This window comes from Simochromis diagramma, unplaced genomic scaffold (genome assembly GCF_900408965.1).
Source record: "Simochromis diagramma unplaced genomic scaffold, fSimDia1.1 OVJJ01000320.1, whole genome shotgun sequence".
Taxonomy (NCBI): Eukaryota; Metazoa; Chordata; class Actinopteri; order Cichliformes; family Cichlidae; genus Simochromis; species Simochromis diagramma.
Window position 1 is genome coordinate 8,537,947 of NW_024386773.1, and position 27,559 is coordinate 8,565,505.

Here is a 27,559-nt window from a genome sequence, read left to right on the forward strand (position 1 = left end):
CTCAACCTCCAATGTCTTTGGGGTCACGACTAATACAAAAAAGCCTAAACAGCTTTTGGCAGTCACTGGGTCCGGGCAGTAGAGGAGCATTGAGCTCAGACTTGCACACTGCTGGAAGGATCTATTACACTGAAAAAATTAGGAGAAGGCACAGTGTGACCAGGCTGCTGTCTGAAAGGGAAGAGTGTTAAGAGGACTGAGAGCAGGTAGGTGGCCCTCAAAAATGAAGGCTGGATAAGTAAATGTAGAAATGAATTGCAAAAGCCTATCCTCTGTAAGTCTGCAGCTGGGAGCGCAATCTGCATAAATACAATGTCTACCATCACTGTTTATATCAGAAAGATGTCAGTACTTTGTAAACAGGTGCTTAACGTTGCAATAGAAAAGCTAATGTGTAAATGCATGAGACATGAAGAGATGTTTCTATTTTCCTATCCAAAGACTGAGCTTGAGGCTTAAAAGTGCTTATAAGTCACGAATGTGGTATCTGATTTCAGTTTCTAAAATTACAGTGCATGCAGGGTTTGCTATCATATTAATAATTCAGACATACATTAAAACTTACAGGACATGATTTAATTACAAAGAGGACAGAATTGATGTTGCTGCATGAAATCGCTTAAGCAAGGCATGTAGGCTTCTCAGTTTGAATTTCATAGCTTTAAATCTGGGAAGCTCATCATAGCAGTATGGTCAGAGCTGTGAGGTTGTTTGGTGATGACTAAGTTTAGAAGGAGGTATCAAATCAATATGTGACCTAAGATTCAAGAAGCTGCATAGAGGGAGTGGGTTGCATTTTGGCAGAGAACTGGATTTCTTTTTACATTAAATGAATTCACAGGGCTACAGTTCACAATGTACAAATCCTCCTAACACTGAGCACATACGGTGCATCTCTCTTGCATTTAAAGATTGAAAAAACAAAGCAAAATGCTGTATTCAGTGTAGTTAGTAGCTTAAATAGACAAAGACCAGCAGACTCATTACAACATACATATTACATGTAGGCTAAGTATTTCTTACATGTTTTGAATACCGAACATATAAACAAATCCACTGGGAGGCTCAAATAGTACCACTAACACTTGGACACTAAAAGACATGTCATCAGACTCAGTTTTGTGTTAGAAAGTGACTTCAGCTGTGCATCTTGTGCACTCAGCTGCAGTCAGTGATGTGTAGAAAAGTGCAGTGAGGGACATTTGAGAAGCTACCAGATGCCATTTCCAGAATATGTAGTCAGCGGTGCAGTCATCTGCAGTAGGTGTCACATGCGCTCCTACGTATTGGGTGCAGTCTAGTTGTCTGCTGTTTCTCAAATTTCTCAAGAGTCTTCTTTACAAATTTCTATATGTTTCAGACTCCATTTCATGTTGGTAACATAGAAAGAGATCATTTCAGTATTGTAAGCAAAAGAAATACATAGATTTCCTTACATAATAAAAAAAACAATCATCATAAATATATCAGTGCTATTTTTACCACTTTTAATTAAAATGAAGAACATAATAATGAATAAGTACAGTAGTGAAGTATACAGGAAAACATATGAGGCAACAACAACCAATACTTTTCTGTAGCAGTGGCCCAGCATTTCAGATAGTCCATCTCTAATTTCAGCCGTGGCGGCTTGTTATCTTGCCTGCAGTGACAGCCAGCCTGCCGACATACTGGTTATATGTAATGATTTTTTGAAGCGTGTTTTTTTTTTTTTTTCCTTTTGTTTATTTTTTTTAAGTAACAACATTTAATGAAATGCAGCCTGCAGCACAAATCCGTGAATCTCTGGGACAGTGACTAAGACAGATTTAGTCTGGAATGCATTGATAATAAAAAAAATGTCTAGAATATCCCCTCCCCCACAAGTCAAAATAAAAATAAAAAACAGATGCAAGCCGCAGCAAAACAGTAAATGATAAGAGCTAGCACAGCAACAACTATTAAGTGGAAGAGAAGATGAGAGCGTTGCCTTTTGCAAGATGTCTCCTTTTTCGTGCTGTTTTCCCTTTACCATATGTGTTGTTCATTCTCAAGACAGACCAAGTGCCAAGATCACTGCTGGAGCCCAGAACCTTTTTAACATATGCTAGAGCATGTGCACAACTATAAATAAAACAGTTATTTGTGGAGATGGAGATTATTTGACATCCAAATTGTCCAAAAAAAAAAAAAATATATATATATATATATATATATATATATATATATATAAATACATTTCAGCTTTAATTTCAATATTTATTACTTATTCTTAGCTACTTGAATGAGTGCATGGGCACAGATTAGCTGAGTGTGGACATGTCAGTCTCTCAAAAGATCATCTCAATAGATCACCCATATCCACCACACACCAGCTTTCAATTCACCCAGCCTAACAACCTTCAAATGATTAGAGGAGTTCATATAGGTTCAAGCACACATGCTTTCTGAATGCCTGAATTTCTGTAAGACCAACATTGAACAAGCAGGATAACAAAGAAAGCATAAATTTAAGAATTACATAAGCAACATTTCAAAGTCATGAGCATTTTGGTTATGTCTGTTTCTTCATTAGTAGAGTGTGACACAGGAACTAAACCATGTTTTAAACACTAAAAACTGTTCAAACAGATCCTGAACCAGGGGTAACATACACACACACACACACACACACACACACACACACACATATATATATATATATATATATATATATATATATATATATATACATATATATGTGAACAAGACTTACCTCTTCACATCAACGTTATCTTCTAAAAATCCATGTTGAGCTACAAAGTAATGACAATAATATTATTTACCCATAAGTAACCACACCCACTGTGAATCTCTGTCCAATGAGGAAGTTAAGACGTCTTAACATGACTCTTTGGTTCAAATTTTACAAGAACAAAAAATAGTAATGGCATAAATCCATATGCATGACCTTTTAGAACTGTGACGAATGCTAATTTGTAAAGTGTTGTGTTGCACCTGATGTTCTAAAAAAAAAACAACAACCCCAAAACAACAAAGAAACTTAACTTTTGAGCATCTGAAACAATGTTTCAGTCAAGATGGAAAAACAATTTTCCTTTATAGCTTCATCTCCTCAGCTTTCAAACACTTACGGAGCTAAAAAAAAAAAAGGTGATGTATTGACCACGGTGGTGTGACTCTGAGCCAGTGAAACCCTTGTTGCTCAAGAAATCCCACTAAATGTAGTACTACGGAAAACTTTGATGTATATTTTCACACACACACACCAAATTAATTATCCTCAAATCATTTTGCAGCATGACACAGTCATAAGCATATATCCTCAGCAATTAAATATAAAGAATTTCCTTTGAATTTCATTTGATCCTTGTCACTGACTTCGTCCAGAATTGTACAGAAGATCCCAGAACTCTTCTAAGAACAGTAAAATGTTTAAAAATGTTTGCAGTATAATGTCTGTAAAATTATAAATTTCAAACTGGCATGTAAGTTATTGTCATTAACTGGGTGATCATGTAATTATTGCTGTACAGTGTGCAGCATTATCAATCTAATTCCAAATCTTCTCCATGTTTATATGAGGTTTCATTGAGCACCTCGGTTAATTAACAAATGTATGCAAAGGAATCCTGAGACACAGAATAATCCCATGTTAAGTCTGACATTCACTGTAAATGACGTTGGCTGAACGGGTGCTGATGATCACTTAGTGCCACTGGAAAAGTAATTAGAACAGTCTGCTTCAAAAGCACTACATTACTCTATTAAAACTTTTAAATGGCGTCTGCTTAAATTTTCAAAAAGAAAACAATCCCAAAATTAAAAGACTAACACCTCAAACTCTGACACAAATGTCTTATATCAGGGATTTGATTTGAGCCACACTTGTGCAGTACATTTTAGATTTCCTATTCTGTCTTTTAGTGCAGAGCCTTCTGAATCAGCAGAGCTCAAGAGAAAACCAAGATGTCGAAGAAGTCAAAGGTGACCGATCAGACTGCCACTGGGCAGGCGGGTAAGTAAAGAAGCCAGTCAACGGTTAGTATTGCAGCCTTGTCACCCTGTACGTTCTATTATTGCAGTGACACACAAGAACAGGATCCTCCTCACAGACAGCAAACAACTAAACTTTATTAAAACTAAAGAGCTGTGTGACACTGCATTCAAGAATAATTAAGACAAGAAAGCAACAGGTAAAAATGACATGCCAAATGGTATTTAAAGAATAAAATTACAATAAAATGTGTAATATGAAGGCCATCACCAACAACTTAAAAAGAAGATAAACAATACAGCTGCCTATTTTCTTCAGTGGAAGCAGTCGATACAAGATCCCTGCAAGATATCGAGATTTTGTGTGGCAATGAGAAAACAGATGCTATTTTTCTTCTTTTTTTCTGTCTAAGAAGAGAAGTCATTTTTCGGTCACTAGCTTCTCCACTCGAATGAAGATGTCGATCAAAGAAATGATCAGCGGCATCACTGACAACACAAGAGAAGATGCAAACAAGCTCTCATCATGTTTAAAAAAGCTTTCTTCATGACCAAAGACAAAGAATACTCAGGATTCATCTGAGAAGCAATGCTGGCAATGCAACCGTTGGGGACATGGAAGATCAAAACAAGATCATCGAAGATTAATTCAACACACACTTGAAGCTGCCACAAATAAAGAGGGAGCTGAAAATGAAATTGTGTCTCTGTTTGATAGAAGACAAAATGAAGGCTTATTTGAAATCATCTTTCCACAAATTGCTTTTCTATTTATACATAATTTCTCTCAAGCACTGCACAGGAAACATCCTGAGATGTCTACCATGAGAAAATGCGTAAGAAAGTGTGAAGCTATGTCTAATCATCAGTTGTACAGTACAGCATTTACATGCTTCCTGTAACAACACATTGCTAACCTCTGTCTTATTTTTTGTCTGTGACTAATGATTTGATGTGCAATGTGTCTCTAAATATTTGGGTCTGCTCAAGTCTGTCTGTTTGTGCTTTTGATTCCTGGGAATATACTGTATATTGTGGTGTTTTATGTCTATTATATGTTATAATCCTGTCGAAGTTCCAACCCAACATGGTGCTTTTGTCAGGATTAATATTTACCTGTCCTGTTCCCTCTCCCACTTTCACATTACGTGTTAAGTCGGCGGTTCTGAAAAAAAGGTTCTGAGGGAGTTCACCCAGACGACAAAGGTATGCGAGCGAAAGACAAAAAACAAAACAAAAAAAATCGAATTACCTGAACGATTCATCTTTGTAAATGCATGATTCCATGATGGGTGAGTTGCATGTATGATATGATCTTCATCATTCATTGAAAGGTGTCATCCAGAATGGATGATATGACTTTCAGTGTCACAACAGATGCATTTCATTGTGACATTTTCAAACCCCTCATATGAATAGTGTCTGCAGGCTGTTGCTAGAGGGCACTGCGGTTGATTGCCATCTGTTGACTGTAGCTTGTAATTTCAAGAAAAAAAAAATGCCACTTTTAAAGATGTATTCAAATGCAAAGTAACCTTGTACAATATGCTGGCACAGTTCAGTCTAAATAAGTGAACTTGCTCTACAGGAATGGCATAATGTCTCCTAAAATCTATCTAATGCAACTTGGCACCTGTCACATTAGATAGATTTTTGCACTTTCTAAGGACCCTTAAAAAGTGCAAATTTCATCAAGCTTTAACATAATTACATTGTAATTACTTTTAAACTGCATATGGCGTGCATTTTGGTATAAGTAGAAAGATTACCAGTAAATTATATCTGAGTACTTTCCTTTAATTTGGACCATTCTGTACCCTCTTAAATATTTTGACCTTTGTATTCCTGCTCAACTGTGAAATGTCAAGGTAACCAGCTAAAATGACAGTTCACAGCATCATTTAATGTCTTATACACGACAGACAAAAGCACTGGGTAACAACCTTTAATCTATCTTTGAATTTAAGAGTTTTAATCCCATTGCTAGAGGAATATAAAATCACGCACCTGCAGTCCACCTTTACAATGAGTGGAAGAGAAAGACCTACTGTAATACTGTATGGCACAACACTGTAACAAAAGAGTTCATGAAATTTCTTCAGCTCTGCTATAGACCATGTAAAGATGCAGATTTACAAACCTCCTCTGGTGTTAACTTCAGCACAAAAACTGTGCAACAGGAGACTGTCGGCATGGTTTCCTATGGCCAAGTAGCTCCAATAGGTGTAAATATGTAAGTGGCCTGGGACTTTTGGGCCTATAATGTATTATTTCATTACTCAGTCTAAGGTATAAAATAAATAAATAAAAATAAAACTCATATTCTACCGCAAACCTCACAATTTATACACTGTGACTAGTGCAATGGCGTTTAGTGGCCTGTTCTACTCAGCAGACCTGACCAACTCTGACCCTGACTCTTAAGAAACTTTGCGGTACCAAAACAGCTAACAAGTTTTACATCGATAAGCACAATGAGTCACTTATTCTGCTGCAGTATTTAGTGATGTCGTGGTGATGTCATGTCATATAGTTTAAATGCAACCCTAGTAACAACACCAATTTTACACTAAATTAAATCTAAATTTCAAAGTGTACTCAGTTGTACTACAATCATCCTCACTCAATCTTCCTATAACCTCTAGTATGACATCTTAATTAATCCAATAATAGCACAACAAATCCTTTCTCATAGTTGCGTTTAAAGTTGCACATATTTATTTGTACTTATTTTGCATGTGAAACCAGACATTAATGACTCAATCTTCAGATCACAGGTGTGAGAATCGGCCTGTCAAATCGGCCCGCTGGACAGCTTTAGAAAATATGAAGCAGGCCAACATCTGTGGGCCTTTAACTGTATTTTTTATATGTTTTACAGCTTTTCCTGATGATAAAGACCTCCCCCACAGCCAGTCATGCTACACCAAAGTAGTTAAGTAATAAATAAACAATTACATTTCAAAATAGTTTTCAGTAAAAAGAAACACTGAGATGTGCTATTGAAATTGCACTTCTTGATCTTGTTTTAAGATATCTAAGAGATTAAATGTGTAGTTAAACATCTTTAAACGTCTCTACACTGCAAATTAAACAAAAATAAAGCAAAATGTTTTTTCATCAGAGCTTTTTCACAAGATAAAACGTATGCAAAGCCATTTTCCTGTGAGACACAGGGGGATTTAACAATAAATTAACAAATAATTTGGAGGATTAGAGAGCATTTTCCAGGGTTTTTATTAGTTGAGGTTTTAAAAAAAAATAAACATAAACAAAAAATGCACTATAGAGTTTAACTACAGTAGGACAGTATCAAATAAAAACAGTTCAGCACTACTGATCTACAAATGAAAAAGAAAATACATTATTCAGTCCTGTCAGTCTAATCTGACGAAAAGGTTGAAACTGTACTGTTGAGAACACAAACATCTGACAAAAATAAGAACAAACTGGAGAGTGAGCAGGTTTTGACAGTCTACCTGAATAGACTCATTATTCATTCATATCATTCATTCTTTTGTACAGTTGTTTGCTGAGGAAAGCCAAGTGTATGAAACATCATTCAAATAACAAGAGCCTTATGAGACACAAAGACACAAAAAGGGAAAAATATTCATTTAAAAAAAGAGAAAAAAAGAAACAAGGTAAAAGGAGAACGACATTAAGGAGATAAATGCATTATCCTCCTGCATTCATTTGCAGGGTGTAAGGGTGCAGGGTATAACTACTTAAGTTTTAAAAGTAGATTGTTTGCCAGCTTTTAAGCAAACACTGAGGGACAAAGACTCTAACAACAGATGGTACAGTTATTATCATTATTACTAATTCATTCCAAAAAGAGGTTCATTGCAAGTGATGAAGATGCAAAAAACACACAAAAGGAAAATTTATTCTGTCGCATCTGTGTTTGATAGACAATTCAAACAAAACAGGGACACTTCCACTGCGACGGTAGTGCAAATTTTCAGTGACAGCAATCATTTAAGTAAAAAAAAACCCCAAGATATCAGGGATGTGATGTTGAGAAAAGTAGATGTAAGACAACTCAGATATAATATACAGTGGAACCCCGACTTACGAATACCCCATTTAACGAAAAATTACGAAAAAAAGTTACGAAGGAACTTAACGGCAATATTTCTGCCCGTGTTACGGCAAAATGCCCACGTAACAAAATCCGCTGGCTCTGATTGGCTGAGCCCACAATGCCTACAATGCCCACAATGCCTTCCCAATCATGTGACAACCCCCTTGGCTTTCGTACTTGCGCTTCCGTCGTTGCAGTTAGCAATTAGCCTATAGCTTATCTTTCACTCAAAAGGCGCGATGGGTGCTTCGACTTACGAAAGACCCTGTTTTTAATCAAGAACATACGTCTTGTTCAATCTACTTCAGAATGACAGAACTGAATTAAACCTTTTCGTACCACATTTATGCTAATTATTTTTAAATGTTATCTGCAAATTGACCTATGATATCAATGCTTGGCTTTCATGTCATTCTAATCACTGTCTTATTTTGAAAAGCTGATCAACATTTTCATGCACACATGTTGTTTTTATTATTGCATCATCCTAAAATTTCCACAGTGTGAACATCCAGCTTGCTAACAGCAGCAACACCAGTGTAACGTTATCATCACCATGCAACATACAAACCATATATACTATTCAGTAACTCCTGCTGCAAGCAATTTAACTTATTTAATTTAACTAACTAATTTAACAGTGTGCTTCAGACTGCAAAATGCTGGGTGGGGCATTCTGCTCTCACAATCTTTAATAAAAATATAAATATTTTGTAGCTAATATTCTGCCTATTGCAGGTCTTTCACGCAAGGTGAAAATAATTAAAGACCAGGGATCCCTGGGCCAGCTTTATCCTTCTGAACAGCAATCAGTGATGAAGTCTCCGATATTGCTGAGGGTTAGTTCATATGAATACTCTAATAGTACAGCACATGGATGTAGATCCATGTCTGATTCTGTTGACACATATTTTAAAATACAGAATGCATGAGCTAACCTCAACCTTTTTGTTCAGTTTTATCTTTTCTCATACTCACAAATTTAGAATAAACTGTGCTGAGAATAATACAACTAAAGCTGTAAGTGTTTTAGTAAATTATAAATGTGTTTTTTTAAGAGTATGTATGCATTAAATTGAAATAGACTGAGAAGAAAAAACTCTTAATCACAAGCATAACCTATTCCACATGACCAAAGTGCTGATTTTATGCTAAAAGACTGATTTTATTGTTATAATAGCACCAACTATGATCTTACTGGGCTTGAGACTCACACAAATATTTGTCTGAGACTCAAGCCCATAAATATGGCACATGCTAATATCACTAAACACTACACACTTACTACTACAACTACTTCAAATGCCCATAGGTTTGTTAAATTGTTATAGGCAACTCTGTCTTCTTTCACAAAGTTACTTAAAAAACCTAATTAAATATCTCAGTTATACATTCATTGTAATTAACGGTTTATGATTGTTCACCTTTCTCTATGTAAGTGGCTTTTATCCTACTTAAACAGCACTAGGAATTGGATAAACTGTGGGAGCAAGTTCAACAAACCTTCAGCAATATGAAACTATCCCAGCTGATAGCTGACATATTTCATTCCCAAATAAGCTGACTGTTAAAGTATTATTCCTTCCCTTAGAATAAGCACCTGCAGTTTGTAAAGAAAAAAGGGTAGATAATCTTATAAAATGCAGCTTTTCTTAGCCATTTTGTCATGCAGCAGTTGAAATTTGAGCGTGTATTGTGGCATTTTAACATCAGAATATGCACTCTCTTCACACATACTTGATTCATATGTCAGAATGTGACTGTGTTTGCAATTGACCCTGACCTCTTTCCTCTTTTCTGGTCTGGGTTTTTAATTTCTTTAAATGTGCTGGTTATTTTTTCGATCAAAATATGACTTTTTTTTTAGACTTATAGAGTTGCTTTTTTAACATTTTAAGTGATCTATTATCCTCAGTCTGGATCACACAAATTTGTATATATCTGGTCTGCTTTGAAATATTAGGGTTGCCTAATTGCCTAATATGCCTTGATTTGGTTAGGCATCAGGAAGAAGTCAAAAGTGCCTGGTGTCATGATAACACAGTTTATGGAGGAACTTCCAGAGGGAATGGCAACTCCAGATTTCACCCGCAAACCGATTGCTCTAACTATTCAAGAGGGTAAGTCTCATGTCATGTCTCAAATGCTTCACAATACAATACAAAAAAATGTGCTGCACACTGACCTACACCTTAAATCTACACAAGTATTACTGACAAATACTGGGAAGTCCTAATTGTTCTGGTGATGTAATTAAACTGAAGTCACTAACAAAAGTATCTATTAAACAGATGACAAAGATAAATTCCAGTGAAACTTTTTAGATGCATGTGATCAGGTTTTTGAGAAGCTCTTAATCCAGTTTTGAAGAAAAGGGGTGCTGCATGTTCTTATCTGGGTTACTGAATGCTATTGACCACTGCGGTTTTATGTACTGGGAGGGTTTTGTTTTTTTTAGTTGAATAAAAACACATGACATACTACACTATGTCACTGTCAGTAACTACAAGATGCCCAGGACCTGTGGTTGCAAAACAAGATCAAATCATCATCCCTACACCACCATGCTTGCCAGTTTGTATGAGGCGTTTATGCTGAAATGCCTTGTTTGGATTTTGCCAGACATGGTGTTGTGCATTATGGCCAAACATCTCCTGTAATATTGGGTTGAAATAAATATCATAAAAATGAAGAAAACTAGGAAAAGCCTCAAACCTATCATTTCTGCACACTCAGTGGCAGTGGCAACAGAAATCATTTTAGAATTTCTTAATTTAATGTATTAACATGTTCTGTAACATTTGTATCTGGAACATTTCCATTTATTAAGTTATTTTTTCAATACTAAACAATCCTCAACTTTTTCTATTATAGGTAAATTTGCATTCTTTAAAGCCATAATAGTAGGAACCCCAACCCCTACTGTGACATGGAGTAGAGCAAATGGAGAAATACTTTTTCATCCTTCTGTGTGCCTACAAAAATATGATGAGGCAACCCACGAACACACCATTGAGGTAAGCTCCACAATAGCACTTTCAAGGTACAAGTGATTGTGAGCTGAAATAAATAACAACACTTAATATGCAGTCAAACATAATAAAAATGACATCAGCTCTGTGCTTCATTAGTTCCCTAAAGTTTCTCCAGAAGATGCTGACACCTACAAGTGTTTTGCAACAAATGAATATGGAAGGGCTATTTGCACTGTTGTTTTAAATGTTATTGAAGGTAAGACTTTTATTCTCTGAAATACTGTCTCTTTCAGATGTGTTAAAGCTGAATTACATATCTTCATGAGCACCTGGTATCTTTATGATGAATTAAAAACAAAACTAATAAATAAATAATTATGTTTTACTGTTCACAGTTGGATTTTCCAAGACCAAAGAACTCCAAAAGGCACAAGTCGAAGGTAAGAGCTCATAAACACTTGGTGTTGTATGACCTTGAAATGTTTTCTTAGAAGCATTTAGTGTTTCCTTCACTAAATGGTTCTTCCTGTTAAAAGGGAGTTTTTTTTGTTCCCACTGTCGCCAAATTGCTTGCTCAATAGAGCAGGGGGTAGGCAACTCCAGGCCTCGAGTGCCGGTGTTCTGGAGGTTTTAGATGTGTCCATGATCCATCACAGCTGATTTAAAGGGCTAAATGACTCCTCAGCATTTCTTGAAGTTCTCCAGAGGTCTGGTAATGAACTAATCATTTGATTCAGGTGTGTTAACCCAGGGTGGGATCTAAAACCTGCAGGACACCGGCACTCGAGGCCTGGAGTTGCCTACCCCTGCAATAATAATGGATTGGATTTATATAGCGCTTTTCAAGGCACCCAAAGCGCTTTACAATGCCACTATTCATTCACTCTCACATTCACACACTGGTGGAGGCAAGCTACGGTTGTAGCCACAGCTGCCCTGGGGCAGACTGACAGAAGCGAGGCTGCCATATCGGGCCATCGGCCCCTCTGGCCAACACCAGTAGGCGGTAGGGTAAAGTGTCTTGCCCAAGGACACAACGACCAGGACAGAGAGCCCGGGGATCGAACCGGCGACCTTCCAGTTACAGATACGCTTCCCAACCGCCTGAGCCATGGTCGCCCCCAATAGAGGGTCATATGATTGTTGGGTTTTTCTCTGTATGTATTATTGTAGGGCAGGGGTCCTGCAGGTTTTAGATCTCACCCTGGGTCAACACACCTGAATCAAATGATTAGTTTATTACCAGGCCTCTCGAGAACTTCAAGACAGAGGAGGTAATTTAGCAATTTGAATCAGCTGTGTTGGATCAAGGACACATCTAAAACCTGCAGGACACCGGCACTCGAGGTCTGGAGTTGCCCACCCCTGTTTTAGGGTGTACCTTACTATATAAAGGGCCTTGAGGGAACTGTTGTTGTGATTTGGCACTGTATAAATAAAACTGAATTGAATTGTTTGTTATCAGACCAGGACAAGTTATGCATTACTGCGCTTCTGAAACATTTTCTAGAAAATAAGCAAACTGCATTACAACCAAACTATAAATGTAATTCAGAAAACATCTATTAGATTTTACAGAAGACATTTGGGGAACTTGGCAAGATAAGTTAAATGGATATTGATGGGCTTTCTTTAAATCTACCAATATTTAGTATGATAGAGTGGTTCACTTTTTCTCCTACACAATTTGCCCATTAATTTTAATTGCAAGCTGACATTTTACTTAGTGATTTGAATTATTTGGAAAAATCTGTCTGTCACATCAGCACAGTTTTACTATGCACTGCCACTTAAGACATCAGTGACTCTTTTTCTGAAAATATTAACCTCAGCCCCCAGACGCTTGCCATTATGAAGCTATGCTGTGGTTTAGTTTCTAGAGCCTCCTTTGGTCAGAGCCTCCCACATTTATGATATTTCTATATTGACTGACAAATTTGTGTTTTAAGTTTGTTTTTTTATTGTTCCGCAGATACAGTTGACTTCAGAAAGACACTAAAAAAACGGTGAGCTTTTTTATAGCTTGTGAACTATTCTTACTTTTTGTATTCTTTACAGCTGTGAATTCTAACTTAATGCTGCTTGTCAATACAGTAATCCAGATGGAACACGTGAGCAGAAGCCAATGGAGACAGAGGAGAAGGTCTGGGAAATTCTGCTCAGTGCAGACAAGAAAGACTATGAGCGTATCTGTGCTGACTATGGTATCACAAACTTCCGTGGCATGCTAAAGAAACTTAATGAAATGAAAAAAGAACGAGAAGAGGAGGTCGCAGAGGTACAGAACTCTGGCATTCTTTTATTTAATCAAAAGCCTCTCCAACAAAACTGCTTTTATCCAGAGAGGCCTATAATGTTTTCTTTAAATTTGCTGTATTGTATACTGTCGCTTGACCATTTTATATAATTTTTGATATATCTCTGCCATAGTTTGTCACACATATCAGCAGTTTAAAGCCTATTGAGGTCACAGATGATGATTATGCAACAATTGAGTTGGATATGGACCTCAAGGATCCTAGCAGTAAACTGTACCTGTACAAGGTAAGAAATTAACTGCTCATTACGTTTTGTCTTGCTTCTTTCTTTTTAAACGTATTATCAAAATGTTAATACATCTTTAAATTCTGCAGGATGGTGTCATGGTTCCATTTTCCAAAGATGAGGCTGATGAGCAGAAACATAGTTTGAAACAAGTTGGCAAAAAATACATATTCAAAATCAAAAAACTAGGAGTAGAAGATGCTGGACTCTACTCAGTGGATGTTGAGGGTGTCAATGTGTTCTCCACTGATTTTAAAGGTCTGTCTTTAATCCAGGTATTAAGATTAGATAAGGTTTAGGTCTATTCAGCTTCTTTTATTGTTATTTATACAATTGTTAACTATAAATCATGTTTTTCCATTTGATTGAAATGTACTTATAGCTTAAATTAATGTAACTCATTAAGTTCGGGCAGCTCTGATGAAAGAGTTCTTGAACAGGGTAAGCAGTTTAGATAATGGATTGCGTTTTTCTCTGATTCTTTTGTGTCTTTTTAAAACCTTTCAGTAACTCCAGTCGAATTTGCTGTCAAAATACAAGAAGTCAAGGCAGAAGAACGAGAGGACGCCCTCTTTCAATGTGTCCTAACTGCACCCATGAACGAGATCAAATGGTATGGCAAAAGTGCTCTGCTGTCAAATAGTGAAAAACATGAAATTACTACATCTGAGGATAAGCTCATCCACAAATTGATTGTGCGGGACTGCATGCCTTTGGATGCCGGTATCTATGCTGCTGTGGCAGGAATAAAATCTTGCAACGCTTGGCTTATAGTTCAAGGTGAGAATTATGCACACACACACACACACACAGACACACACACACACACACACGTGTATATATATATATATATATATATATATATATATATATATATATATATATATATATAGATATATATAATTAAAAAAAATCACAAAATTCACATTAAAAAATTGAATATTCCAAAATTTTTCCAAAACCAGCTGCAAGTTACAAATATATCTGATATGTTTTTCATAGCTGACAAAGATCCTGCAAGTAAGGGCAAAAAGGTGGCTCGGAAAACCACCATGGCTGGAGGTAGCAACGAAGAGGAGCTGTTGAAAATAGCAAAGGAGCAGCAAGAAAAATATCAGAAAGAATTGGAAGAAAAACTGGAACTTGCAAAGAAAGCCCAAGCCGAGAAAGAAGCCGCTGGAGCAGCAGCCCAAGAGGATGAAGAAGCAGCTAAAAAGGCAGCTGCTGAAGCCAAAGCTAAAGCTAAGGCTGCGGCAAGAGCTAAAAGGGCAGCAGCTGGTAAAGACAGAGCTCCAAGGAAAAGTGCGAAAAAAGGAGCCGGTGCTGGAAGTGGCACGGCCTCTGCTGATGGAACTGTTGGTGCCAAGGGTGCTGCTGGTGTTGGTGGGGCTGCCGGTGCTGGTGGTGCTGATGGAACTGGTGGTGCCGGGGGTGCTGCTGGTGTTGGTGGGGCTGCCGGTGCTGGTGGTGCTGATGGAACTGTTGGTGCCGGGGGTGCTGCTGGTGTTGGTGGGGCTGCCGGTGCTGGTGGTGCTGATGGAACTGTTGGTGCCGGGGGTGCTGGTGGTGCTGTTGGTGCCGGGGGTGCAGCTGGTGCTGGCGGGACAGGTGGTCCTGGTGGTGCTGCTGCAGTTGCAGGTGCTGGTGGTACCAGTGGTATTGGTGCAGGAAGTGCAGGGGGTGCAGGCACTGGAGTTGATGGTGGTGCCAGTGCTGGTGGACAAGAAGGTGGACATGGAGCTGCAGCCATTGGAAAAGGTGGAGTTCAAGGCGCAGCTGGAGTAGGAGTCGGTGGCGGTGAAGGAGAAGATGAATATGATTCATTTGAAGATTCTGATGAAGAATTTGAGGGGGAGTGGGGAGAAGAAGGATGTGAAGGAGGAGGAGGAGAGGAAGGAGAAGGAGGAGAGGGAGGAGAAGGGGGTATAGGAGGAGAGGGGGGAGGTAAAGGAGGAAAACGCAGAAAACGTGTGAGAGCTGGTCCTCTGGTTCCAGATACAGTAATAGGTAAGTTGTTAATACTGTACTGCACTACACACAGAATTATATAATAAAAAAAGAGTTGACCATTTTTATTCTCTTTCAATTTATTTAATTTGTATTGTATTACACAACTTTTCATTTACGCTGTTAATATTACTAGCAGTCTATTCTGTATAAAAGTGCTATAAAATAATTAGAAATATAAATGATGAGGAAACCACAAATCAACGAGGAGACTTGTGGTTTCCTGTGAAAAAGAAAAACGCTGAAAAAAGGTAAATGTGGCATTTGAAGAACCTTTTATTGGTAAGCAACGTAAAGGTTGCATGCTGTAGTTTATTGACAAATAAGTCATTGGGAATGAAAATCGCTATCATTACACCTGTAGGGAATTCTAAATACTTCAGTTTAGATTCAGGTGCGTAAGCAGTAGCTGATATCTTACAAAGTTTTTCAGTACTCTGCTATGTCAACTGCAAAATTAAGCCCCACGAAGTGGATTAAAAATAATAATAATAATAATACCAAATTCCAGAAGTGTCCTGTTAAACCTCAGTAAGTAAGAACACTGGGATGTTAAACAAGCTAAAGGGTTAAGTTTACTGCTTCTTGACAATCCAACATTCAAATATAATGTCATTTAATGAGTCATCTGTAGTGCAACCATGTATTTACAGATCACATGGTTTTCAGTCCAGAAACAATGAAAACCTCTAGTTAATAAATTAGAAAAAAAACTGTTGTATATTATGCCTGCTTTTCTTTGTTTTTGTGTCTTGTCTTGAAAACTAGCATATATGTTTTTACATTTTAAACTCTCTTTTAAAGCTTTCACATATATGGAAAGTCATCTGTATTTGTGTTTTATGTGTATTGTGCTTTCATGTTTGTTTTTATGCTGTATAAATGTCATGTTTGAATCATTTGAGGTCTTCTATTTAGTAGGCAAATAGGAAAGATTATTAAAACCCAAACAACTTCACATATCTAATCATGAACTGTCCACTTTTTGAAGCACTAGAAAATTTAAAAAGGATCAGCACTTTTATCACATGTATTACTGCTTTTGGTTATTTCATCTATTTATTTTTCACATATACCAAGAAATACTATCCAAGTTAGAGATCATCTTTTCCACCACTCTGTTGTACCGATTGCTGTTTGTTTTTATTATCTATGTAAATATTTGTTATTATTACTGACTTTATCAATGTTATTTGTAAGGCTTAACCAACAGCAAATGAGAAATACTGGATTGATGGTATTTATGGTGATGTCCCTTAAACTTGAAAAGCAAAAAACTGAGAAGCAAGAGATACCAATGGTGATAATGGCACTGGACCATCAGCAGGCAGTGATGAATCTCCTGAAAATGGTGAGGGTGCAGATGATGATGAGCCAGCAGCAGCTGGCAAACGTTCAGGCAGTGCACAGCAAGGCTGACTGTTTGACGAGACACTTGGTGGTAAGATTACAGGTGCTATATTAACTGCTGCATGGGAAGCAATCTCACTGGAAGTCATACGATGAGCTGATGACATTTCCAGTGGCTTGGGACTTAATAGAAGTGTGTGATCATTAAGAAGAAGAGCAGATTTAATGTCTAATTGGATAAATTACCTCCTACAATGATTACAGGTCAGGACAAGTGGATTTAACTTTGAGCATGCATTTATTTAGGAAACATCAATTAAATTTGATACACTAATGCTTTTTTAGCTTAATTGTCCCAGAATTGTTAAAACTACTTTCACATATTTTTTAGGTAACAGAACTTATATTATTACTTATATAATTTTAATTTTATTTTTTTGACCTACAGGTGGATTAGCTGCCAACAATTTGTTTATTTGCGTCTACATGTGTCTTTGTATGTATTTGAAGGTTGGGTGTGGTGTGTGTATGTGATTTTTATGCATCTGTGCTTTGTGTGCTTTCTGTGTTAACAATCTTGCTTTTCATTTTAAAAGTTAATTCAGGATGAATCAGTGCTTTGGAGTAATTTATTTTTTAACTGGTCACTTAAATACTTTGTGTAGTTGCACTCTTACGTAACTGGAAGATGGAAGACAACTTGGACTGACCTTGGAGGATGACTATGTCCTAAACCAGATTCATGGGTGTGTTTTTTTTTTCCATATTTCACTTGATGCTGAATTTATGCCAGCAAAAATGACATACTCCTTCACTGACCAAGAAGGTCAATCCCAAGTGGGACATCTTAATAGTAAATCTTTCTTTTTTCCAAGACTAATTAAGTGAACAGATACAAATGGACGACTCTGTGAAGACATTCCTGAGCTGTGCCAAGAGTTGGCTTGAGCTGACGAAAACCAATGCCATATGAGACAAGCTACAAATTTAAAAAAAAAAAATAAAAAGATCTTCATCAAGTAATTTTTTTCCCCAAAAACCCACTCTTATTGCATCATTTACCAACTTGGATTAAACAGCTACTACAAATCTGAAATTTCTCTCATAAAAACTTGTTTTTTATTAGTAAAAAATAAAATAGGTAAGTATGTCCACAATTGCATTCCTGCATGCATGAATGGAAATCTTCAAATCACTAAAATTCTAAATGTACAATTACAAAAATGAAATAAAAGAAACTGTATTTGCAATTACTAACTTAATGTTTGATAAATCTTCAGACCCAGGAGTTCACTTTCATGCTGGGCTTTCTGACTGCAAAGCCATTATTGGAGAAGCGGCAGAGCTGGAGTGTAAAGTGAGCAGTGAAGACTGTGTGGGAGTCTGGTACAAAGATGGGGAAGAGGTAAGCTCATGGTCTTAAATCTGTTCATGTTGCATTTAGACTTTATCTGCATGGGTTTCCTCTGGGTACTCTGGCTTCATCCCACTATCTAAAGACATTGTATTTTGGCCATGGATGACAGGCAGATATTATTACAGAACAAAGCGCTATATCAGGGGTCTCAAACTCTAGTCCCACAACACTGTATATTGACATGAAGAAATATAATGCAATTTGACCCTTGAAGTTACTTTTTTGTTAGGATTTGTTTGTTGCTGAGTGCAATGTTAAAATAGTCTCTCCAAAAAGTTGATTCTGTTCATCTGGACGTAGCGTTTTGTGGGAGAAACATTTCGTCACTCATCCAAGTGACTTCTTCAGTCTCAGCTGACTGCAGGTTTCCCCAATCTTATAAACAGTGCATTTGCATAAGGACTGAAACCAGCCCACTGAATGAACAATGGGCTGGGAGGTCAATTCCTTAATCTTAATTATGCAAATTCTCATGACCATTGATCAACAACCACTGACCAAAACCCACTGATCAAAGACCACTGATCAATGGCCATGAGTACCATTCACAGAGAGTTGGGGAATGGCTGCAATCACAGCATTGTAAGATGGCGAAAGATGTACCCTTAGGCCCCCTCCTCGATTCAGAGATGGTCTTTCCCTTTTCACATAAATGGCCTCCTTGACTCCACGCTCAAACCAGCGTTCCTCCCTGTCCAAGATGTGTACATCCTCATCCTTGAAAGAGTGGGGCAGTTGAGATGCATTTTTTCTAAACACCGGGTCTCTGTGGCTTTTAAACCCCAAAACACGCTGCGCCAAAAACTGGTCCACCCCAAGGATCGGGTCCCCCGACACAAACAGAGTAACATAGTGTACGCTGTTAAGTGCCAGGAGGATTGCCAGGATTTATACATCGGGGAAACCAAACAACCTCTGGCGAAGCGGATGACGCAACACAGAAGAGCTACATCGTCAGGTCAGGACTCTGCAGTCTATTCACACCTACAGGCCAGTGGACACTCTTTCAAGGATGAGGATGTACACATCCTGGACAGGGAGGAACGCTGGTTTGAGCACGGAGTCAAGGAGGCCATTTACGTGAAAAGGAAAAGACCATCTCTGAATCGAGGAGGGGGCCTAAGGGTACATCTTTCGCCATCTTACAATGCTGTGATTGCAGCCATTCCCCAACTCTCTGTGAATGGTACTCATGGCCATTGATCAGTGGGTTTTGGTCAGTGGTTGTTGATCAATGGTCATGAGAATTTGCATAATTAAGATTAAGGAACTGACCTCACAGCCCATTGTTCCTTCAGTGGGCTGGTTTCAGTCATTACGCAAATGTACTGTTCATAAGATTGGGGAAACCTGCAGTCAGCTGAGACTGAAGAAGTCACTTGGATGAGTGACGAAATGTTTCTCCGCTACGTCCAGGTGAACAGAATCAACTTTTTGGAGATTTACTTTCCTGGATGATTGAGAATGCATCGAAATGTTAAAATAGGTTCTTTAAAAAGCACATGATTTAATATGGCAAATATGAGCAGACAGTACAAACATGTTGAGGGATTGCCTGTGGTAGTTCAGTGAAAGTTATTTTTTAAAGAAAACAATTTTCACTAGCAGTCAAAACCTAATTTGTACACTTATGTCTGCATTTTTATTTTGTTATTATTCCAGATTAAGTCATCTGAGGGGTTAACTATTTCAAAGGATGGAACATTTCACAGACTGAAAATTCATAAAGTCACAGAAGAATTTGCAGGGAAATATAAATTTGAAGCAGACGGGCGTAAGACAGAGGCTGAGATTGCCGTTGAAGGTAAAAACATTAGTATTGCAATAGCTATTTTCTTGCTCACAAGGTTTGCATCATTCATTAAGCAGTGTGTTTAGTTCATGATGAAAAATAATTTTTAAGAGCAGTGCAAAATAAGTTTATTTATTGTACATACAGTAACTACAAAGCATAACAGTGCTTGAAATATGTTTTTGTTTTTTTATGACTCATTCTAGATCCACCACGATTTAATGCTGAAGATCTGGAAGCATTCAAAACTCCTGTCACTGTGAAAAAAGGACACAAAGCTACATTCAACTTGGCTTTTATTGGACGGGAACCTATAAAAATTCAGTGGTACCGTGAGGGCGAAGAGCTTTCGGAGGAGGCAAACATCAAGATAGAGCATTCAGAGGGGTCTAGCCGTCTACTGCTATTGAAGCTTCAGCGTAAAGATAGTGGTGAAATCAAGATTAAACTCAAAAATGAGTTTGGCACTATGGAGGCTCTCAGCCAACTTGCTGTACTGGGTGTGTGTGTATAGCACTTTTGCATAAGACACTGGATTTAATACACTTAAAAATCTTGGTTCTGCACAGATGAATATTCTGTATGGTACTTTCTCTTCAAACAGATAAACCTACTCCTCCAATGGGACCTCTAGAGATTGTTGAAGCCGCCTCCTCTGCAGTTGAATTCAAGTGGAGACCCCCAAAAGACAGTGGTGGCTGCAAGATATTAAACTATATCCTTGAACGACAACAAGTTGGCCGTAACACCTGGAAGAAGTTGGGGCCAATTGGTCCTGAGGCCAAGTACAGGGACACAGATGTAGACCATGGCCGAAGGTATTGCTATCGCCTCAGAGTGGAGACTGAAATGGGCATCAGTGAACTGATGGAAACAGAGGACATTCAAGCTGGTACAAAAGGTGAACTAAGATAACAATTATTTAAATGCCATCTTCTCAAAATACCACTGTATTAACGATCTGGTCATCAACATTCAAAAGGCAAATCTTACAGGTAAAAAAAGAAAACCTTTTATTGAAAAACTCAGGTACTTGTTTTTTTGTGTTTTTCCTCCAGTGCTTCACCATAAAATTGACTTTCCTCAATTTTTTTCAATTGAAAATGGGAATGGTCTGCAGACAGCTGCGAGATAGGACACTCACTGTTTATTTTATTTTAAATAAACTATGCAAACTTACTTTATGACAATAAATTGAACAACCTTATTTTCATTTTCCCATATACATTTTTTTTCTATTCAAATCTTTGTTGAATTAGGAAAAAAAAAACTGACAACTAAAAGTCAGGCAGAAGCTTTCATTAACAATGTAATAAATCTAGCTGTGTACATTTCAAGAGAATGAATGGAAACATTTTGCTGTGCTAATTTCTCATGTGGCAAGACTTCTAATTTAAGGTAGCTAAATAACTGAAGAGAATGCAAAGAATATATTTTAATTCCAACTGACCACTATGGTTTCTAATGAAATAAAGTTATTGTTCAGCTTTTGTGTCATTCTCAGAGTTCCTCAAAAGTAGACAACCTTTTTTTAATGAACCTTTAGACAAAAAAATATAAATGAAAAACGTACTAGTCCCACTCTTTTCTGTATACAGCATACCCTGGACCTCCATCAGCACCCAAGGTTGTCAGTGCCTTCAAAGACTGTATCACTCTCTCCTGGTCTCCCCCTGCTGATACTGGAGGAACCAGTATTCTGGGATACAACCTTGAAAAACGCAAGAAGGGCAGCAACTTATGGGGCCCTGTCAATCCACCCAATGAGATGATTAGAGGTTTCTTATTCACAGCCAGTTTCTGTTTGTTTATGTTAGAATAACTTGACAGCACAACAGTGATGTCCTAATGATTTATTGCTGCAATTCAAATTTTTCCCTTACAGGGAAGCAATTTGCTGTGAAAGATGTAGTTGAGGGCATGGAGTATGAATTCCGTGTGTCTGCGATCAATAACTCTGGAGCCGGTGAATTCAGCTCCCCTTCAGAATTCGTGTTTGCCAGAGACCCTAAAAGTAGGTGGAAACTGATACGGTTGGCATTTTTAGACTATATTTAGCTTTGTGTAAAAATAATGTTTGTCTTTGAATCATATTTTACAGAACCTCCTGGTAAAGTCAGTGACTTCAAAGTGACAGATTCCACTTACACAACCATGTCCTTGTCTTGGACAAAACCCAAGGACATTGAGGGGGTTGAAGATGAAGCAAAGGGATATTTTGTGGAGATCAGGCTTGCAGAAAACACAGAGTGGGATCGCTGTAATTTAAATGCAATAACCATGACGTCTTATACAGTAAAAGGCATGAAGTCAATGGCTATGTACTGGGTAAGAGTCATTGCTATCAATGAAGGAGGTCATGGAGAGCCACAGGAACTGGATAACTACCATATCTCTATGCCTCCTCCTGGTGAGAAAATTTCCAAATGTTATATTTAATGTCATGATTACAAAGCAACATAATAATGATAAATTCAGTAATTATTCTTTGTTTTGTTTCCACTAAGCAATGCTTGACTCAAGTTAAGTATATAGTTTCAATTACTTGAAATTACCAGAATTTTGCATACTTCAGAAATCTAATAACCAGCATAAAAGGTACAACCACAATATTTGGCAATACATACCAGATTAAAATCTGAGGTAGTTTCCTTGAGCATCAATGCACCCAGTGTCTCCACTGCTCATGGTACATTTGAATTGCTCCTTGTATAAATATCATCTTCTGTGCCAAATTATTACCACCAAAGCCTACTTGCGAGATTTGTCTTCCTGTAACTTTTACCCAGTATTAAATTTTGTTCTGACAAACTTTCATCCTGCTGTTTACATAGTGAGGCCCCGATTCACTGATGCCAAAATTAAGAGTTTTATGGTGGTGAGAGCAGGAAATTCAGCACGATTCAACATTAACTTTGAGGTAATAACTTGATTACTATATTTGTGACAACAGACATATAGGGATCTTATTTTATCTTCTTACAAACTAAGAAAATTACATCTTTGTATTCTTTCTAGGCCTCTCCTTGGCCAGATGTAATCTGGCTAAAAGATGGCGTGCCAGTGTCTAAAAAAGTGACCATCAGTAATGCAGAGGGTACATCCCAGATTCTCATTCCTTCTGCTGAGCGCTCAGATACTGGAGTCTATACAATCATTGTCAAGAACATTGTTGGGCAAGAAACAATCAGCATTGAAATTAGAGTCACAGGTGTGTTTGGTATAATCTTGTATTTATTGTAAAACTTCCATTTCATATGCTGTGGACAAAAGAAAAAACTAAACTTTCTTTTTAACTCCAGATGAGCCCAAGCCTCCAGGTCCTGTGGAGTTAGATGAAAATGTGCATGGTACTGTGACTATTTCATGGACAGCATCTCCAGATGAGAAACGTGATGACAGGCTGCACTACATGGTGACCAAGCGTGATTCAAGCAAAAGAACATGGAACACCATTGCAGATCGAATCTTCAACAACAGATTCACAGCATGTAACATAATGCCAGGACGAGAATACCAGTTCAGAGTCTATGCAAAGAACGACATGGGCTCCTCCAAACCCTCTGAATCGCCCAAGTGGCTGATTCCTGCCAAAAAAGGTATGCACATGGTTATGCCTGTCCTTTTGGAAGACATGGTAGTTTGAAGAAGAACTGCAATTTTTAAGAGTACAGCTTTAAGAAAATCTAGTATTAAATATTAACAACTAAATGACTCTTTAGCTACAAAATAAAGTTTAACTGTTTGTGACAATATCTATTTTACTTAATTTGCACTGACGTTATAGGGCCATATATATATATATATATATATATATATATATATATATATATATATATATAAATAAAATGTGGACAATGGGTATGCATTGCTGTATTTATCTGTATTTGTTTTTATGACTTATCCACTGATATTTAAAACTAGAGTTTTAACCTTGTTTCCCTTTTGCTTTGCTGTATGATTATGACAAACTCTAGTACACGAACAGGACTAGTATCTCCTTTCATTTTCTAATAATTGTGTTGTAGAGCAGGGCGATATGGCCAAAAATATTTATCACGATATATATTTGAAAATTTGCGATAACGATATAACTGACGATATAATTGATGCGAGACAAAATACAACTCCACAACATTACTAGCGCAAAAAGACAACCTTCCATTTATTTTCACTTAAACAAAAAGCTGGTTTTTATGTACATTAAAGCTTTATAAAAATGTAACAGTGCAAATGCAAATTCCTTGCTGAAAGTTTAACCAAAAGGCATCTCCAGTAGAAATGGGCTGACATATCCTGAGCATAACCATGTATAATATCCACTGAAGTTAAAAAGAGGTGCTTTGCAACATTAAACTGCAGTGTGCAGTACGTATTTTTCGGACCATAAGGTGCACGGGATTATAAGGCACATTAAGCGAAACAAAGCAGTCAGATTCTTGCTTCCTCCACTTCCGTACCATTGATTCATTAATGTTGAATTCTCTGGCAGCTGCTCTATTCCCATGTTGTTGCAGTATATTAATGACTAACCCTGTATTGTGGATGGATTATCTCAGTTGTTTTCCTGACTGAAGTTTGGTCCATTTACAGCATCCTGCCATGCGATTGCATTTGTCTCTAACTATCAGGAACCTTAACGTTAACTTTTATAAATGGAAAAGTGTTAGTGTTCGTCCTCCAGCTTCACTGTTTATGTTATGCTAACATAGCTGTGTCGCTAGCGATCTCGTGGCACATCATTATATACCAGCTAGCCCAACTTCAGTAACCCTACAAACGTCACTGCTGTTTAGTTTCCTGTCGTCATTTATGTTGGAAGTGATAGCAGAGCTGTACGTTTGAATTTTTTCAGAAATCTCTCAGTCAGAACATGCAATATCATGCTTAGGTAACTAGCGAAACTAGCGAGCTAACTTCCGATAGCTTCCTGCTAACTTCTAACTCCGTTAAATGTAATAAATTTTGTTTTCATGGATGCCTGGAAGTTAAACTTCATAGTTACACCTGGCAAAGCAGCAATGCTGATTGTTTTATTAAAGATGAAAGAATTTAGACAGTTTTTAACTCTCAGTGATGCTGCAGTGTTTGTTTGACCTGAAGAATACGGAGTTTAGGACCCAGATTACTCCCAGATTTAAGAGCATCTTAGTCCGACAAATACAACAATAACGATGGCCGCTTGCATGTTCTGCAAAAAAATGTGCTTTGTCGTGTATCTGACGGACAAACACCAAACCAGTTCCACATCACTGAAGTTGCACCATTTTTACAAACCAATTCTGGTTCATCTGTTTCACTCAACAATCGGCCATGTGCGTATGAAAACAAAGGCACTGCGCATGCGCGTTGTACTAGTATTCTATCGCGATATTTCATTTTCCTGTCGTTGCCTAACATTATACCGGTATTACCGTGAACGGTATAATATGGCCCAGCCCTATTCTGTTGTAGCGCCATCATCAAGACAGTATTGACACATTTTCTAATGTTAGATGAATACAATTAGAATGCACTGCATGTTTCCTTTCTTCCAGAAAAGTTCACTGTGAAAATGCCAGAATCAAAGACGTGCAATCTGCTGTGTCCTCCCAAGTTCATTGTCCCACTGAAAACCCACACAGCTCCTGAAGGGTATGAATGCTATATGACTTGTGCTATAAAAGGGGATCCAACACCTCATGTCACATGGCTCCGCGACAGTGTCAGTCTGAATACAAACACTAACTACCTAATCTCCAACACCTGTGGAGTATGCTCTCTGCTCATATTGAGGGTTGGCTCGAAAGACACCGGGGAGTACAAGGTTGTTGCAGAAAACTCTTTGGGAAGGGCAGAGTCTGCAACTAAACTCACAGTCAGAGGTAAGCCTTTCAAAGAGACATTTTATGCCTTTCCTCATTTGCTGTCATAATGAGTGTAATATACTGATATATATATATATATATATATATATATATATATCTCAGTATATCAGATGTATATACTAGTATGATGTAAATCATCTCTTCATGTTTTAAATAATAAAGGAAAAATAATTCCTGTGGGCAAAATGCTTACTTCAGGCTGCTCTCACCAGTTTCGAACAGTTTCTTTCCAGAATGTGTTTATTTTTGCTTTACCTTTTCTTCACAGAATAATTGGACACACCGAAGATGGCAGAATTCCTTTATAATGCCAGCATAAATCAAGCTCATGATAATGCCACATTGTTTGCAGTTAAGTGAGAACTGTCATGAATGAAACCTTTGTTGTTGTTTTTTAAATTATGCTAGTGATGCCTTCCTTATTTGATTCACAAATTCAAAAAAAATCATCTAAAGTCAAAGTAACAATAAAGCCTTAGGCCTGCAAAAATTGCTTAAATAAAAGTTACAAACATGTGTCTATTTTGATTTCAAGGGTATAGCAGTAATGAAATAAAATACTGAAATATAACTGTGAAAACTATATACAGTTTTTATCTCTGCACAGCACTGATTGTTATTAGATTAGTTGCCATTAGTCTGAAGGTGATGAAACAACTTACTTGTGTCTTAACAGAATTTTAGATGCAAGGATCTTTGGCTTGTATAGTAGGTGTTTGTAGAAGACCCCAGAATAAAACTAATATGAGAAGATATATGAACTGACAGGATATTTACATTACAATGACACTGCTGTCATAAAATGACATCAATATGAAAATTGTGTGAGTTTGATATAAATAAACATTTCAAACAGCATCGTGACATGAATTTTTAATGTGACCTGCAAGTCACTTTGACCTGAAAATAATAATAAAAATGTATCAGACAGATTTTTGTTACTATAGACTATTGTGGCCCTGGGTCAAGCCTCGGCATAGCAGACAAGTATTGAAATTCATGTGTGTTGTTCACATTCATGAAACTTTCTGAATAATAACTTATGTCTAGTGTTTCTTATATTACATTTTTAAGCATATTTTGAAAGGCTCAGCCATCATTCCAAGTTTAGAGTCAATAAGAACTAGAGGCTTAGGTAAACCCTGAGCCATACATAAATTCTGAATGCAGGGTGACACAGCTCAGTTTCAAACACTGAAATTAATATAAATGCTAAATCTGCTCATATTCATGCTCAGCCTAAACCTGCAATAAAATAACTGTCGCTCATTGGTACCTTAATTTTAGAATGAGGTTTATCTTGCTTTGTTTTGATGAACAAGTAAAAATGTAAAAATGTATTCCTTTTCTTATATGTTCAGATACATATCAGATAGCCTACATGTAAGATCAGACAATGCCAAGTGGCACTACAACCCTCTGTATCAGATCCTATAAGACCGCACAGAAGCACCCTGCTGCCATTTTAAAGTTGACTTTCCAGTTTTGAGGATTATATTAGTGAGCCTTAATGCTGCAATTTATCTGCTGTCACCTTTTTAAGAA

General features: G+C 37.3%; 1 protein-coding gene and 1 long non-coding RNA gene across 4 annotated transcripts in view; one reads left to right on the forward strand and one right to left on the reverse strand.

Moving 5' to 3' along the window:
- igfn1.1 (immunoglobulin like and fibronectin type III domain containing 1, tandem duplicate 1) lies at positions 1–26,872 on the forward strand. 3 transcript variants are annotated; one of them, XM_040006377.1, is made up of 24 exons: positions 3–206; positions 3,907–8,901; positions 10,063–10,182; positions 10,937–11,079; positions 11,194–11,293; positions 11,433–11,477; positions 13,010–13,043; positions 13,132–13,315; positions 13,468–13,581; positions 13,671–13,839; positions 14,089–14,361; positions 14,584–15,588; positions 18,219–18,343; positions 20,018–20,159; positions 20,354–20,647; positions 20,752–21,048; positions 21,746–21,925; positions 22,033–22,161; positions 22,249–22,557; positions 22,982–23,067; positions 23,166–23,358; positions 23,450–23,746; positions 25,685–26,011; positions 26,283–26,872. In XM_040006377.1, the coding sequence occupies exons 3-24, from the start codon at positions 10,095–10,097 to the stop codon at positions 26,285–26,287; spliced, it is 4,539 nt and encodes a 1,512-aa protein (XP_039862311.1). In that variant the 5' UTR covers positions 3–206; positions 3,907–8,901; positions 10,063–10,094; the 3' UTR covers positions 26,288–26,872. The 3 variants fall into 3 exon arrangements, with proteins under 3 accessions (XP_039862316.1, XP_039862311.1, XP_039862308.1); XM_040006374.1 differs by having other exon boundaries at positions 3,907–3,997; XM_040006382.1 differs by lacking the exon at positions 26,283–26,872 and having other exon boundaries at positions 1–206; positions 3,907–3,997; positions 23,450–23,745; positions 25,683–25,890.
- The window catches only part of LOC120718097, a 121,301-nt gene that overhangs the window by 53,110 nt on the left and 40,632 nt on the right, over positions 1–27,559 (reverse strand). The gene's annotated exons all lie outside the window — the stretch shown is intronic.

What these genes read in the sequence shown, in the direction of transcription:
- igfn1.1 (XM_040006374.1), top strand. Translation starts at nt 3,949, where the DNA reads ATGTCGAAGAAGTCAAAGGTGACCGATCAGACTGCCACTGGGCAGGCG. An exon ending in ACCCAATGAGATGATTAGAG is followed by an intron (nt 21,926 to 22,032) that starts GTTTCTTATTCA and finishes TTTCCCTTACAG; the next exon opens with GGAAGCAATTTGCTGTGAAA. An exon ending in GATTCAACATTAACTTTGAG is followed by an intron (nt 23,068 to 23,165) that starts GTAATAACTTGA and finishes TATTCTTTCTAG; the next exon opens with GCCTCTCCTTGGCCAGATGT.